Below are 15278 nucleotides of genomic sequence, written 5' to 3' on the forward strand. Positions count from 1 at the left end.
GGCCTGCACAGAGCACCAGTGTGAGAAAAATGAGTTTTTTAACTGTAAATGATGCTAAGCTACTCCACAGGTATCACAGAGTGAAATATGAAGCTTGAAATCAGCACAATACCCCCCCTTTAAGTATTAAGATTTTATGCTTCTTTATATACAGTATGTTTTCCATTACAACTGGACAAAAGGGACTTTTTGTGTGTTTTACTCCACTACTTTTATCTGACAGCTTAAGTTATTGCTTACATTTTCACCCAACATTTAACTTAAACTTATTCATTATAAAACCAGGGGTTCACAACCAATTTCTGACTTATGCCCTCTTAAAAAACAGTGTTGTTGGGGCTCCTTCTCATGTTTCAAATGTCTAAGCTGTTAGCATTTTTACAGGAGATTTCTGTTTCATTTCAATACATTTTTTAAGCCTGAAGGAGTCAAACTACATGATATTTCTCAAAATAAATTAGAGAAGAAGTTTATATGAATAAATATTTGTGTATCAGAGCTTAATTTTTCTTAATCTCCTTTTCCACATTTGACCTCACGGCCCATCAGATTCATCTTGTGACCCCTTGGAGGGACCAGATCCCAAAATCTGAAACACCGGATTTTATTACAATCCTGTATATACATAGTTAAAGTGATAATCTGGAAGATTACCATGTAAATAAATGTCTGTTAAGTCACTATCTATCTATGGTGACTGAACCTATGGCCCACTGATGAAAGCCTTTGCATTTGCAGCATTACAGACTGGGTGTCTGTGGCGACCTTTGCGGAAAAAATCATAAGCGGTGCCCATTTAGTGACCCGTTTTCCATCAGCCAGCAGTGGTTGGTCTGCCAGAGAGGGTAGGCGGAGCCAAGCTCTATAAGTCTCTGCAAGTGTTGCGAGTAAACAGTAATCTACTATGGCTGATCAAACAAAGAAAAGATCGATGACTACAGATACATCTTCAAAAATAAGTGGAAATCCAAAGAAAAAGAAACAAATTCAACGATCAGATGAAGGCAAACAGTCTAAAAGGGAAAGCGACCATCAGCGAGGAAAATCAAGAGTTACGACCGGAGTCAACTGTGAACGTCACACTGGATATCTGGGAAGTGTGCTCCCACAACTACCGTTCATCCCCATAGGTGCCGCCAAAGAGAATGAAACTGAGATCTTCAAGATTAGCACTTTAAAACTAGCTCCATGTTTAGTGGCTGCAATATTAGAATTGTACTTACAGGATGAGTACTTTTACTTTGATAATAACTTAAGCAGGATTTTCAATGCAGGACTTTTACCTGTCATGGAGCGTTTAAACACTGTTGGTTGTATTGGCTTTTACTTCAGGAAGAATCTAAATACAGGGCGCTGGTTTAGGTCAGTGCGTAAAGCTGGCGCCCACATGTGCTGAGGTCCTCGACTAAAGGCTGTCTGTTTGTCTCCAGCTTTTCTATCAATAAAGGCAAAAATGGCCCAAAAAAATTATCTTAAAAAAACATTTGAGAACATGACTAATGTTATGCCTAATTCACTTCAATTTCACCACCTTTTTCCTGGTGTGGAACCACATCTGCCTCCTCACATCACAGTCTGAATCCTTCTCTGCTCTCAAACTGAAGCAACGAGGAGAAAAACATCCTCCCATCCAGCTGCTTAGAGGAGAAAGCCTCGCAGCTTAGGAAAAGCTTTATCCAATTCCCTCACCATCCATTCTAGGACACTTTAGTGGGGCCGAAACGGAGTCGCAGCAAACTCCAGTGTGAAAAGAAATCTGCCACATTGAGCGCAGTAACAGTGTGTAACCTCAATATGTGTCTGCGCAAGCTGCTACATCTACACCTGAAACAGCTCAGATCAGAGACGGAGAGAGAAAGTACACCCCTCACTTATTAATCGATAAATTTGTGTGTTTCTTTAGGCAGAAGTTATCAGTATATCAGCATGACAACCAGAGGCAATGACATGGTGTATAGGAGCCCTTAAGGCCAACATTTATAACTATTCCAAAAAGATTCACTTTACACTATTTATCCCTCCCAACCTTTTATAATTCAGATATATTATTAATCACAGAGATTGACAAAGAAACTAATGGTTTGTCTGATTTTCACTGGGGCACAATCCAGCCAGCAATTGATTGTGGCACCAGGGACACCTGCAGCTTCAGAATACATTTCCACTTTCAGGAGGAGCGGGGGGAAAAAAACAGCACCACGAGGAAATATTGCCCCACCACATGAATATGCAGGGGCTTGATACCAGCAGTGTCATTACTAATGTTGCTGCCAATTACAGAGCATGTCATGACACTGTGATTCATGAATATTCATCGCTGACTGATATAGACAGCGGCAGTGTGCAGAGGCCTCTATTCCCATTTTACTGTCTCATTGTGAATGGTGAACAGGTACCTCCATCATGCCATGCAGGCGCCTTCCAGCTGCAAGACAAGCTGTTCCATAAGGCATTGCTAGTTAACAGTGTGTTATATAAAGGTGTATAAAAGTGATGAAGTGCTCCCCGGCTCTAAAGAGCAGGCATTAAAGCATATTAAGTAGACATTTAAGCTTGTAAAGAGGGAATCTAGAAATGGAAAGAAGACACCGAGCAAAGGGATGCCTTCAGGGTCGGGATGTTCAATTCTCAGAAAGTTTGATACCTGCTGCTGCTCGGGAATGAAATGAGGTTTGTGTGAGAGACGGGGGGATTTTGCAAACTAGATTCAATTGAAGGAAAGTGGAACGACTCCCTCCTGGTTTCTATCCAGATTTGGGGTTAACTAATCTGAAGTTCTAAGTGGATCACTCATTGATTTAGACAGTAAAAGGAGGAAATAGCTCTTTAGTAAAACGCAGTTTCACAGTTTTCTCAAGTAAACTTTGCTCAAGTAAAAACAATTTAACTAGCAAACGCTTCAAGATGTGTTTACGGAATATTTTCATTTTCAACAAGCTCTACTTCTCAACTCATCACAAATAACTACTGTACTTCTTACTCTTCTTCACAAATAAGATCTGGCATGCAAAGCATGTGATGATTCTGGCACTATGACGATCAGCAGCAATATTAAGGTGCTGCAAACACACTTACAGCGGTGGAAGACGTATCCAGGGCCTTGGCCTATGTAAAAGTAGCAATAAAACATTGTATAAATACACAATTAAAATAAGAGTACTGCATTACAGATATGTTATTAGCAAAAGTATCAAAAGTACAATTACTCATAATGCAAGTGAAACTCATGATAATGTTTTTTGTTATTAACGATGCACAAACATATAGGCAGTATAATGATAATGCAACTTGTCAGTGTGGAGATTATGTCTAAAGGACTTTGTAAACCATTTGGCTCTGTAACAAATAATCATATTCTATGAACTGAACATGATTTGTATGTAAACTCTTGTATCTAACCAGTACAGACCTAATGTGGAGTTTAAAGCAATCAAGCAATCTGATTGGACAAGAGGTGCTGATATAGAGAACAACATCACTGGGATTTTTCACTCTGTGTATCACTCCGCCTCAGCCAGGTGTTCTGAATACTGTTAATTAACATTACTGCAGACCGTGTATGTCTACATTAATCAAGCTGGTACCTCTGAGTCAGACACCAGACTCTTATTTCACTGGTTGATGATAAATTAAAACATGATAAAAACAGCTGATCTGTGGTGACCTGGAGAATGTTTGGGTTGCTCGGCAACAAAAGTCCAGCTTCAGTTAAGATGTGGAACTAGTTGAGTTGGTGGAGCAAAAAATAATAATTTTTGGTTACTTTTTATTACTATTTGCTGCTTGTGTAACTGTAAACATTTCAAATTAAAAGTTAGTTTTACCTGAGTCTGTTTGATTACTTGTAATTATAATTTGTTACAATCCACCTCTTGTTCTATCGCTGAACACTCAGACAGAGATAACCTGTCTGTGATAACAGACGCATCCCTTGGGCGATAGTTTAAGACTGTTGTACATCGTGGTGTTACTATTTTACTTAATACTACTTGTACTATTGTTGTATGAGAGGAAATGACACATAATTGATCCACTACTGATCTCAAAACAACGATGAGACAGTTTTATACGGTGTTCCAGTTTTTACACAGAGCGCCCCCTACAGGCCTGGAGCACTTCTGTTGTGTTGAATGGATTTGCAGCGTTTTTTCTTTTGCATCTGTTTTCTGTGTTTGTATGTTTTTGACTTGCAGTGCGTTTGATGTTAATGCATTTGTTCTGTTTTTTGCAGCCGGTTTCTTCTAATGGAAACAGTTTGGGCCGTTGCAGTACGATTGCTCTTGTCGGCCAACGTAGTTTTAAACCCGTTTAAGCTGAAATAAATCATGTTAAACTTCAATAAGTTAATGACAGGTCACATAAATGAAACTGTGTCACGTCTGAACAGGTTGCAACTCTTGGGCAGGTATATGGTCTGTGTGAGTAAGTGAGCTGATCTGATGTCATAATTCTTGTCATGACCACATCCAAATTAAAAAGAAAAATATAGTGACCATTTCATGTTGGCTAATATTCAAGGACTATTTGCACAAATATAGGTAACAAAGAATCTTCTGAGGCTGGAAGTAACTTGAGCAAAGGGTACACAGTTGCTAAAAACAGCCCTCCATCTGGAGCCAAATTAAAAAATGAGTCTTACGTGAATCAAGAGGTGATCACCGTTCACTCTCCTGCTGTCCCTCTGGGTCGACCCTGCACACATCAGACAGCCGCTGGTCTTCCTGTACCATCGGCATCACGTGACCTTTGCATGACGACAGCGAATAAAGAACAAGATTCCTGCAGATATCCGCTTTTTATCTGCAGAGAAAAATTAATAACTGAGCTTGGTCTGTAAGCCAATGAAAAAAGATGCATCCCTCTCTCTCTCTAACACACACTTTCAGCACAAGGTTGCACGCCCACACACTAAAAATTGGTAATGTCAGTTGACATTTCTTCAAACAAAGTTAAAAATACAATCTCAGGGAATAACTTCTGTGTGATTAAAACCAACTCCTCACTTTCAAATGACTGTCAATTAATTGTGCATATAAATGGGAAGTTAATTATTCTTCAGTAAAACGGCCAATTAATCTGCTAATTGTGTTTTCATTCCAAATCCTAAATGGTAAGTGGATAACAGAAACACGGTGTGACCATGCAGCGTCGTGTGATGACTGAGTCTGTTATGCAGAGGTGTGTCACATGTGCTGTATGTAAGCGTGTGTGCATGCAGGTCAGCGGATCTCAGTGCAAGTGGTGACAAAATAAAAGCCTCCTGTAAAAGATGCAAGTGAGCGGTGGTGTAATTAGCAGCTAAAGCAAGGAGGATGTCAACTATTACAACTTCTGCAAAAAAATATCTTTTACGTCATTATTTAGCCCCCCCAATGCATTGTGGGGAATTTGTAATTTACAAATGCTGCCACCTGAAAACGAGTGGGCGTGACCACACAGCCTTAATGGGGTTGGGTTAATTAAAAGGTTAATTGTGAGAAACAGGAGCTGCTTGATGTATGGCTGGTGAACAATAGTGTCCTCTAGAGGTGAGTGCAACCATGATATACTGTTTTTTTTTCTCCCTCCCTTCTTGCACACTCTGTCCTTGTGTGCACTGAGTACAGGCCGGTTAAGAAGCTGCACTGTGCACCTCCTATGAAAAACACTGCCGGCTGCACGTAGACACCTCCTTACACATGTTGTTGCGCCCTATATGTGCACACTCTCCCTTTGGCTTGCTGCCCATGCACGCCAATATGCATCCAGAAAAAGAAAAAAAAAATCACGCCAGCTTTGATTGGCTACAAGGTGCTGGTGTAAGATTACACTCAGATCAGTTATTCCATCGCTGCAGAACAATAAGGCCCAAAGATTATTTTGGCCACTGCGTCAACGTGAGCGGTTTTCTGCGTCACTCTCCATTCTTGCCCGCTGCTATCACGTTTCCCTCTCTGGGGACTAAATTGGTCCCCTTATGACAACTGGCTACAGGCCCACTAATTACCCCCCCCTTCCTCCCTCTTACACACACATACACTATAGTAGCTCTATGAATAGGCAGCCCCGGCCCGTAAACCCCACCCCACGCATGTGAGGTCTAAATTTGGAACACAATTGAAATACAGAAATCCTGTCAGAAGATAACCAAGAATAATATTGACCCTCGCTTCATTAGGCCTGTTTCATGCTAGTGTGGTGAGGCTGGTGTAGAAGCATCATTGTGACATAACTGTGCTTCGATGTGCCAGTGTACACTCATCTCTAATTTACACTAGAATAACAACTTTAAGGCGGTAAAGACACTTAATACAAGTCAGTAGGGGTTCGTATACCTGCGAGTATTTCTAAGAAAATTGCACCTTTAAGAACCTCTCCATTCTAGAAGTCTCCATCTATGCATCATGCTGATATTAAATAGGTTGTAATAATTATTTGTGTTTATGTGGTGGAAAAAACAAAGGTGATCACACCATGACATAAAGGAAAATATACATCAGTGCAAACAAAAGTGAAAACAATCTGCAGAAACTAGCAGCTACTCAAAGCATGTCTCATTTCCTCTGCACATCTGTGATAGATAGAGGTGGATTAATATCAGCCCAAAAACAGGCGTGACTTAAGCCCCCTGCAAACACAAAGGTGTGTGAAGTGAGCACAGAGGGGTTTACCCTCCACTACATCTCTGCTAATGTCCATGTGGGAAGCAACATAGAACACATACCACAAGACAAACATACTCGCCAGAAAAATTGGGGCTTGAGAAAGTTCCCCTGCGGATTGGTCCATGTCGCTGTCGACGCCGATGACGTCGCGCCGTGAAACACGTGGGCCACGGTATCCAGAGCTCACATAAACAAAGCCACATTGGCCAGACTGGGTTAGTCGAAGCTCGTGTCGCTGTCAGTGCGAGGAGTCACACGGTTTGCCCGCTCATCTGCCTGCCTGCCCTCCCGCCTGCCTGGCATTGTTGGGGACGAGACGCTCATGATTTTTGGAGCTTTTACACAAATTGATGAATCCCCCCTGCATGCTTATCGCATGGATTGAAAGCCACGATCCTGATGTGAAAGAGGTAAGATTCACGCATCTCTTTCTTTGCAACATAATCTGCGTCTGCGCTTTAATTGCACTTCCCTCCACGAGACTTTCAATCTGTTTTCTTTTGTTCTTTGTAACTGTTAAAATGACTTTATCTTATTTTGACTCTGACTTGGACTGGTCAGATGTTTGGCTGTTTTTGATACTTCCGGAGATTTTTTTTTTTTAGCGTCCACGCTTTCTACACAAGTTGTCACTTATGTCAAGTGCGCGAAGTTGGTCTTTTCATCAACTCATAACTTAACAAAAGAAAATAAGAATTATGCTGAATTTTGTCTGTAACCAGTTCTCATTTAAAGGCATTTTCAAAAGCGCCGCGCGTAATTGGAAACTGGTTACAGTTTGTGCGCAATTGTGTCGCTAAATTCCGCCTTTATCTGGGATCTTGTTGACATTTCTTTAGATATTGTTTTATTTGATAATCTATTAAATGTCAGAGTGGTGTGTTTTATCAGGGGAAGATCCAGAACAGAGCCGCATTCTTGAATCCTGACACCCATACAACTCCTGACATTACCCATTTCAAGTGTCACCGAAAAACTGTCAGAAGACTTGAGGTATGGAATGGAAAATTATTTACAATTTAAGAAGAAAGATGTTTTATACTTGCATGTTGTTTTAGTCTGAATTTATATGAAGCATGCTCCTTTTTACGCTTAAAGTAAAACTAGAATAAAAAGGCAGTAACTGGTAAACTTCTGGAGACATTCTGATGTGTTTTCCCCGCTCGCTTTCAGCCATGCCCTGCGTTCAGGCTCAGTATGGATCATCACCTCAAGGAGCGAGTCCTGCCTCCCAGAGCTACAGCTACCACACCGCAGGAGAATACAGCTGCGACTTCTTAACACCCGAGTTTGTGAAGTTTAGCATGGACTTGACCAACACTGAGATCACAGCCACTACTTCCCTCCCGAGTTTCAGTACATTCATGGACAACTATAGCACCAGTTACGACGTGAAACCGCCCTGTCTGTATCAGATGCCGCACTCTGGAGAGCAGTCCTCCATCAAGGTGGAGGACGTCCAGATGCACAGCTACCATCAGCAGAGCCACCTGCCGCCTCAGTCAGAAGAGATGATGACTCACTCTGGGCCTATGTACTTCAAACCGTCCTCTCCGCACGCGCCCAGCACGCCAAACTTCCAGGTTCAGCCTAATCACATGTGGGAGGACCCGGGCTCCCTGCACAGTTTCCACCAGAACTATGTCACTTCTCACATGATAGACCAGCGCAAAAACCCGGTGTCGAGGCTTTCGCTCTTCTCCTTCAAGCAGTCCCCGCCCGGCACTCCTGTTTCCAGCTGTCAGATGCGCTTCGACGGGCCGCTGCACGTCTCCATGAACCACGACAACCCCGGCGTGCACCGCGGCCTGGACGGCCAGAGCTTCGCGGTGCCGAGCGCCATCCGGAAACAGGCGGGTCTGGCCTTTCCGCACTCCCTGCAGCTCGGCCACGCGCACCAGCTGGTGGACAGCCAAGTGCCATCGCCCCCGTCCCGAGGATCTCCGTCAAACGAGGGTCTGTGCGCGGTGTGTGGGGACAACGCAGCCTGCCAGCATTATGGAGTGAGGACCTGCGAGGGCTGCAAAGGATTTTTCAAGGTGGGATGACATGACAGCAGCCATGAATCAGAGTCACTGTTATTATATGTAAGATAGGATGTTTTCCTTTTAATCATGGCGCACGTGAGTTTAACACCCTCCTCAATTCTGGAAAAATATTATCTAATTTAATCACATTTTCAATATTTTTTTAGCAACACATTGAAGCGCGTGCGTAATATAACTTTATACGACAGGCACATGCATCCACACATATTTGACCCCGAAGGAATAACAAAAAATATGACAGAGCACGAGCGTCTTTCTGCAGCCTGTCTATTCCCTCTTGCTGCTTCATAGCGCGCAGACCCAAAACACGAGATGAGACAGATATTATATCATTTTCATCTTTTCTTTTTTTATGTTATATCACTTGGTGCAGCATGTTATAAAGCTTTGGAAACAGGCCCGCAGACTGATGTCATGTTTTTCTCTCTTTCCAGCGCACCGTTCAGAAAAACGCAAAATACGTGTGTTTAGCGAATAAAAACTGTCCTGTTGACAAACGCCGAAGAAACCGGTGCCAGTTCTGCCGTTTCCAGAAGTGCATTGTTGTCGGAATGGTGAGAGAAGGTACGTTTAGGCCATGCGTAATATTATTTTAGACCAGTACTTTATATGTCCCCTGTTATACCCTGGGAAGCATGTGCGTAAAGACTGTTACACTCATATTGAATTACATTTAGAGTATTTACGCACAACAACATGTGTGTTAATGAGTTATATGTCATTTTTATTTTTATTTTAATGCAGTTGTCCGAACAGATAATCTTAAAGGTCGGAGAGGACGCCTACCATCTAAACCCAAAAGTCCCCAGGAACCCTCCCCACCCTCGCCGCCGGTGAGCCTCATAAGCGCACTCGTTAGGGCCCATGTGGACTCCAACCCCTCCATGTCTGCTTTGGACTACTCCAGAGTAAGTAAAGCACTACAATCCCAGAACTACAACACACATCACTTTATAATAAAATAAAGTTAAGAACTGCAGGTGGAATAGAAGGAACAAAAAGATTGACGCTTTTTTTAATTCAGTCCTGCTTTTAGGCAACGATTTACTGCTCTGAAAGTTTGCTGTAACACTCCGCTGAATACCTAACTTTGCCAGGCTTTTAATGTGGCAGATTTCTTCCAAAGTAAATTGCGTTGAAATAGAGAAGTTAATAAAAAAGAAGACATGGATTTAATAGTAAAAAAGCACCCTCTCCTTCTTGGAAATGGCCATTTGCAATTTCACGGATTATATATTTTAAAGGACCTCATTAAGGCGCTGTTTAAATTAAATTCCAGTTCCAGGCGAACCCTGACTACCAAATGACTGGAGACAACACTCAGCACATCCAGCAGTTCTATGATCTCCTGACGGGCTCCATGGAGATCATCCGGGGCTGGGCGGAGAAGATCCCCGGCTTTTCTGATCTACCGAAGCAGGATCAGGATCTCCTGTTTGAATCCGCCTTCCTGGAACTGTTCGTCCTGCGGCTGGCGTACAGGTGAGCTGCGTAATTGTTAAACAAAACAATCTGGGCTTTAGATAATCATCAGCTCCTCCTTCAAGCTTCATTGCTTTGGGTTTTATTAGCTGCCGAATAATAAGAAGGCTCTTAAATCCTCATTTATCGCCGCGCGTAATTAATGGCGTTTTCTTATTAATTGCAGGTCCAACCCGGTGGAAGGCAAACTTATTTTTTGTAATGGAGTGGTGTTACACAGGCTACAGTGCGTCCGTGGATTTGGAGAGTGGGTGGACGCAATCGTGGAGTTTTCTTCCAACTTGCAGAGCATGAACATAGACATCTCAGCTTTCTCCTGCATCGCAGCTCTTGCCATGGTAACAGGTGCGTAAAGGCGGCTCTTAAAAATCTGAATGCGTAAAAAAAAAATGCAACGCAAGACAGAACAAGTTAAAGCATCAGAGGTAATTTAGGTGTCTTGTTCTTTCTGTTTCAGAGCGACACGGGCTTAAGGAACCCAAAAGAGTCGAGGATCTCCAAAACAAGATCGTCAACTGCCTCAAAGATCAAGTGACATTCAATGGCGGTGGATTGAATCGTCCCAACTACTTGTCAAAACTCTTGGGAAAGCTCCCTGAACTGCGCACGCTATGTACCCAAGGTCTGCAGCGTATCTTTTACCTTAAACTAGAAGATCTAGTCCCTCCGCCAGCAATAATTGACAAACTTTTCCTCGACACCCTACCTTTCTGAGTCCGACTCGCTGGAGAGACCTCAAAGAACTTCCAAAAGACTGTTTGAGTCAGACTTTTTATTATTTCTGAATATTTGCAAGCTCCGTAGGCTAATAATACCCTATTATGAGTAAGGATTCATTAAAAAGAATATGAAGAGGAAGGAGCGGAAAGTTTATGATGTGTAGGCCTTTTTAATTCCTGGAAATTGTTTCCTTGAGTGCCAAACAAGAGAATAATCCCGGGGAAGGTTAATCCGGTCTTGCAATCACTTCCTGTTGATTTAACATCGGCTCCACTGATTCAGCATCCTCAGCTGTAATATATCCCATTTATATATACGATCACACACGCGCACACACACTGTATATTACGATAGATTATGTGATGCCTCCAACGCATCGAGTTTATAACACGTGTACAAAGTTTGTTACAATGAAAAGATTTAATTCTCTTTTCTTTTCTGACTCGTGCCTATGTGTTTCTGACAGGATCCCAAAAAGTATCCAGAAAAGACAACGCATGTTCTAGTTTTTCTTTCCTTTTCTTTTATAGGCACTTGCTGAGGTGATGTCTATATATAATATATACCGGACACTATGTAGTCTGCTAGATTTGATACAGATTCGTAGTTATGGCACTCCTTTTATGTATGACGCATATGTGGAAAAATATCTCATGTGTATAGAAAATGAGGGACCCATGGTGTTTGTAAAACTGTCAGACATTCCTTGTTTGTATGTGCTGTAAGTATTGTTGCTGTTGAATATAAACGTTTCTATATATTTATTATTTCTATTGCCAAGAGCTACACTAAGCATGGTGCAATTTAAAACGATTTCAACCCATTCAAGTTCATGCTGAGCACGTTGTCTATGTTTTATGTCTTAGAAACGTCTAGGTAGTTTTGATTTAACACGTTTTGGAAATTGGATAAAGTCCATCTTATATCGAGAGGTTCATGAGTGTGTGATGTAGGCCCACTTCTTTGACATCATGATGTACTTACACGACTTCTGTAACGCATTTGGTGCCCGATTCAAAAACTTTAGAGAGAAAGAAATATTTAATGTTTACAAATAAAACTTTTAAATCAATTTCTTTGCTAAATAGTTTCTCTGAAATTAATTTATTCTTTAAAATCCAGACCTGTGTGATCGGACTGAGACGCTTTAGCACGAGAGGCAAAATGTTATTTCTTCTACTAAAAGAATTGTGAGCAGCGCGCGCAGGCCTGTTCGCGCAAAATCAAACCTTTCATAATAATAATAACAAACATACACGTTTTTTTCTTTCTGTATTTTAATTAGACTTGTATTTAAGTTTACTTTAAACGTATTGCCTTTAAAGACTCACTAAATAATGGGCAGGCCTATCTATGTTTTAAGTTGACATTTTCTTACATCATTTGAACGTTTTAATCGTTTTATTTATGCTTATATTTAGCGAATATTTAAGTCATCAAAATGTCATTTTTATAGGACAACTAATTTTGGGAATACCTCCAAGTTTTCTCCCGCATGTTCTTCTATAATACTTATATATGAATTTGAATTAAGTTTTCATTTAGACTCCCAGGCTGATAAAACCTCTTCATTTATTTCGTATATTTTGTATTCAACAAACATGCTACAGCGAATAAAACATATATAAACAAATCTTCATATTTCCTTGATTCTAATGAAGTAACGTTTAAATACAAAACGTCGGATTTTACATTAAAATTAATCCCCAGGACGCTCTTTAGTACAGCGGAAGTTGATGCAAATAAAAGTTCACGGTTGTCTCTAAATTGTGACGTCCACCTGTGCGCCATTTTTATTTGTTTAAGAGGTCATAAGCGCTGCCTCAAACAGCTTCATTCTTCTTTTCTTTTATCTCGTAAAAGCAGCCAATTAACCCGTTTTACTCAGCCGAACCCGCAGACCAGAACCACAACTTTAAATCACACTTTCCCGATAAATAAAACGCCGACTACCTACAGCCTGCTTGTACAAATAAGAAGGAAATGCAGAGGTGTGCGGCTGAATAAAAAAAAACTTATTTTGAAATGTGAATCCAAGCACAGCTTTGTTAAGTGCGTCACAGCGCTGCACTCGCCTGAGTAACTAATTTCAAGAGAACCGGAAAGATACGACGACGCTACACAGACACAATATTCTCTTTTAGGCAAAGTAGTTATTTAATTGTAATCCTGTTAAACCGTCAAACTCCCACAAACCCCCGCGAGAGTCCCGGTCTTCTTTTTTCAACCAGGTAAAAAGCCCGCCTGTATATCCTTTAATCCTATTTACTCGCTACCCTCATACAAATACATTCTGTTATATTGTAGTGTATAATTGCAGAATTAAAAGTCTTTAGGAACCGTACATAAAGCGGCAGTGATTGGCCTGTGCGCTGTCAGAAAGCCTCTCCTTTAGTCTGTCAGAGCAGAGAAGTGACGTCAGGCTCTGAGGCATGTCTGGGACTTATCCTCCCTGATTCCACATTTATCACATGATCGAGATGAAGGGAACAGCTTATTTTGAGAGATATTAGCAGCAGGCAATAAATTGTCTAAATAATTAGATCGTCACTGTAAAGTGCTAATTCCAAGGCAAATTGGGATTACATTCAGAACCAGTTTGCTGACATTTAGCAGATCTGCTGAAAGGGTGCATTACAATGTCACAAGTTCTCTCTATTGACTCAAAGTACAGTTAGGCTTTAAACATGTCTGTCTCAGCACAATAAAACATGACACAAGCAGCTAATACTTCTGTCAGTGTTTGTGCATGATTATATATGCTGGAGGACTTGGAGTCGAGATTCATTAACAGCGTACGACTTAATTTGCTGCACACACTTGGCATCAGCGGAGGGAAAGACGTGGTGGTGTCAGGCAGGGCGGGAAGACAGACAGAAGAAGAAAGAATTCTCTAGTTTTCGTCCGTGTTTTCTGCTCATGCATGGAGAACAACAAACCAAAGACATGCAGGCAGAGTTGCCCGGTGTTTTGAGAGCAGATTCTGCATGCATCGGCTGCTAAGGTTTCACATTTACTGTATTAGCCGCAATCACATACAAGCATGGTGCACACTGTGACGATCATGTTGCACGCACAGCTGCACTTCTGTCAAATTCTGTTGCAGTTTCACAGGTTCACATGCGCTGTTGCTGGATTTGAGTAGCTTTGCTGCAGGTGTGTGTTCAGACTTGGTTTGGTTGCGCTGACTTTTAACATCAGTTACATCGAGAGCCATTTGCCCAACAGATCTGAACAAGTACTTTCCCTTTGACTCTTTAATACTCAACTTTCTTTTATTTTTGTTTGTATGTTGACGACGTTTGCTGTGACTAAGGTTTCGTCTGGAGGTCTAATGTGTAAATGATCATGTTTGGACGCCGAGGTAATCCAGACAGTTGCCTCATCTGATCCCTGTGGTGGGAGAGCACTTGACCTTTCACCTTTGCGCTGCATGAGAACTTCTGAGGTGGAGAACTCGCTGCTGCTCGAGCTGCTACTGGAACCGCGTTTAGATGGAACTAGTTAGATTTTCAACCACAGCAGGAAAAAGTGCAGGGCAGCAGCAGTCAGGCAAAGATGAAGACACACAAATACAGAAGATCGTACAAAACTAAACTCTTAGATGCAGCCTGTCGAGGATCTATCTAGTCTTTATAAAGCATACGCGTTCAGACACAATATGTCATTCCCTCCGAACTGGATAAATTAAGAGGAAGTTACAGTTAAGTCTGACCCTTCTTATATTTTAAAACGTTTTACGTGAGTGACAAAGTGAGAATCTTATCAGAAAGCTTGTGAGCATGAAATAGACCCACCTCAACACTTTATGACTTTATAATAATCACGTCAATGCACACTTCCTATTCCCTACAGAGGTTATATTCCACCTGTTCCATCAGCAGTCTTCAGCTACGTGCCCCTTTTAAATAAATTCTGCTACTTTCCCTTCACTCACTCTTCGCCTCCTCTCATGTTACCTTCCTCTGTTCACGCCGGCTGCCGTGCGATCTCGCAGTAAAACATGTTGATTACACAACTTATGAATCTCACGAGCCCCGCCGACGATACCTCCAAACAAAATGAATGAATAATGAGCGGAATGATGGCCCTTTGGATACGACTGCCTATAGTTATATTACTGTGACTATTTGATTTACCATATTGAAATGCTGATGATTGTCCAATAAATAATGCAAAAAGCTGATTTCCGAGTGGCGGGGCAGGGAGAGGAATCCACCTTGCATATAGATGGAAGCGAGCCGCGTGTGTCCCCCCTCTCAGCCTGTGGCCCAGAGCGGCTTTATCATTCATAGGACTAAACAGACAATCAATTCAGCAGCCATGTATGAAGGATGAAGGGATGCGACAAGCTGTGAATGATGAGGAGCCAAAAATCAAAGGC

The 15278-nt window shown here is 41.7% G+C and overlaps 1 protein-coding gene across 1 annotated transcript; it reads left to right on the forward strand.

Moving 5' to 3' along the window:
- Positions 1–6979: 6979 nt before the first annotated feature.
- On the forward strand, positions 6980–11917 carry nr4a2a (nuclear receptor subfamily 4, group A, member 2a). The gene is made up of 8 exons (XM_069662983.1): positions 6980–7054; positions 7536–7637; positions 7818–8683; positions 9127–9256; positions 9437–9600; positions 9972–10174; positions 10341–10519; positions 10632–11917. The coding sequence occupies exons 3-8, from the start codon at positions 7820–7822 to the stop codon at positions 10886–10888; spliced, it is 1797 nt and encodes a 598-aa protein (XP_069519084.1). The 5' UTR covers positions 6980–7054; positions 7536–7637; positions 7818–7819; the 3' UTR covers positions 10889–11917.
- The last annotated feature ends 3361 nt before the right edge of the window (positions 11918–15278 follow it).

This window comes from Semicossyphus pulcher, unplaced genomic scaffold, assembly GCF_022749685.1.
Source record: "Semicossyphus pulcher isolate SPU_LCO1_2020_fin unplaced genomic scaffold, fSemPul1.0.p SCAF_15, whole genome shotgun sequence".
NCBI lineage: Eukaryota > Metazoa > Chordata > Actinopteri > Labriformes > Labridae > Semicossyphus > Semicossyphus pulcher.

Coding starts and splice junctions, on each gene's coding strand:
- nr4a2a (XM_069662983.1), top strand. CDS start 7,820: ATGCCCTGCGTTCAGGCTCAGTATGGATCATCACCTCAAGGAGCGAGT. Junction 8,684..9,126: donor GCTGCAAAGGATTTTTCAAG/GTGGGATGACAT, acceptor CTCTCTTTCCAG/CGCACCGTTCAGAAAAACGC. Junction 10,175..10,340: donor GTCCTGCGGCTGGCGTACAG/GTGAGCTGCGTA, acceptor TATTAATTGCAG/GTCCAACCCGGTGGAAGGCA.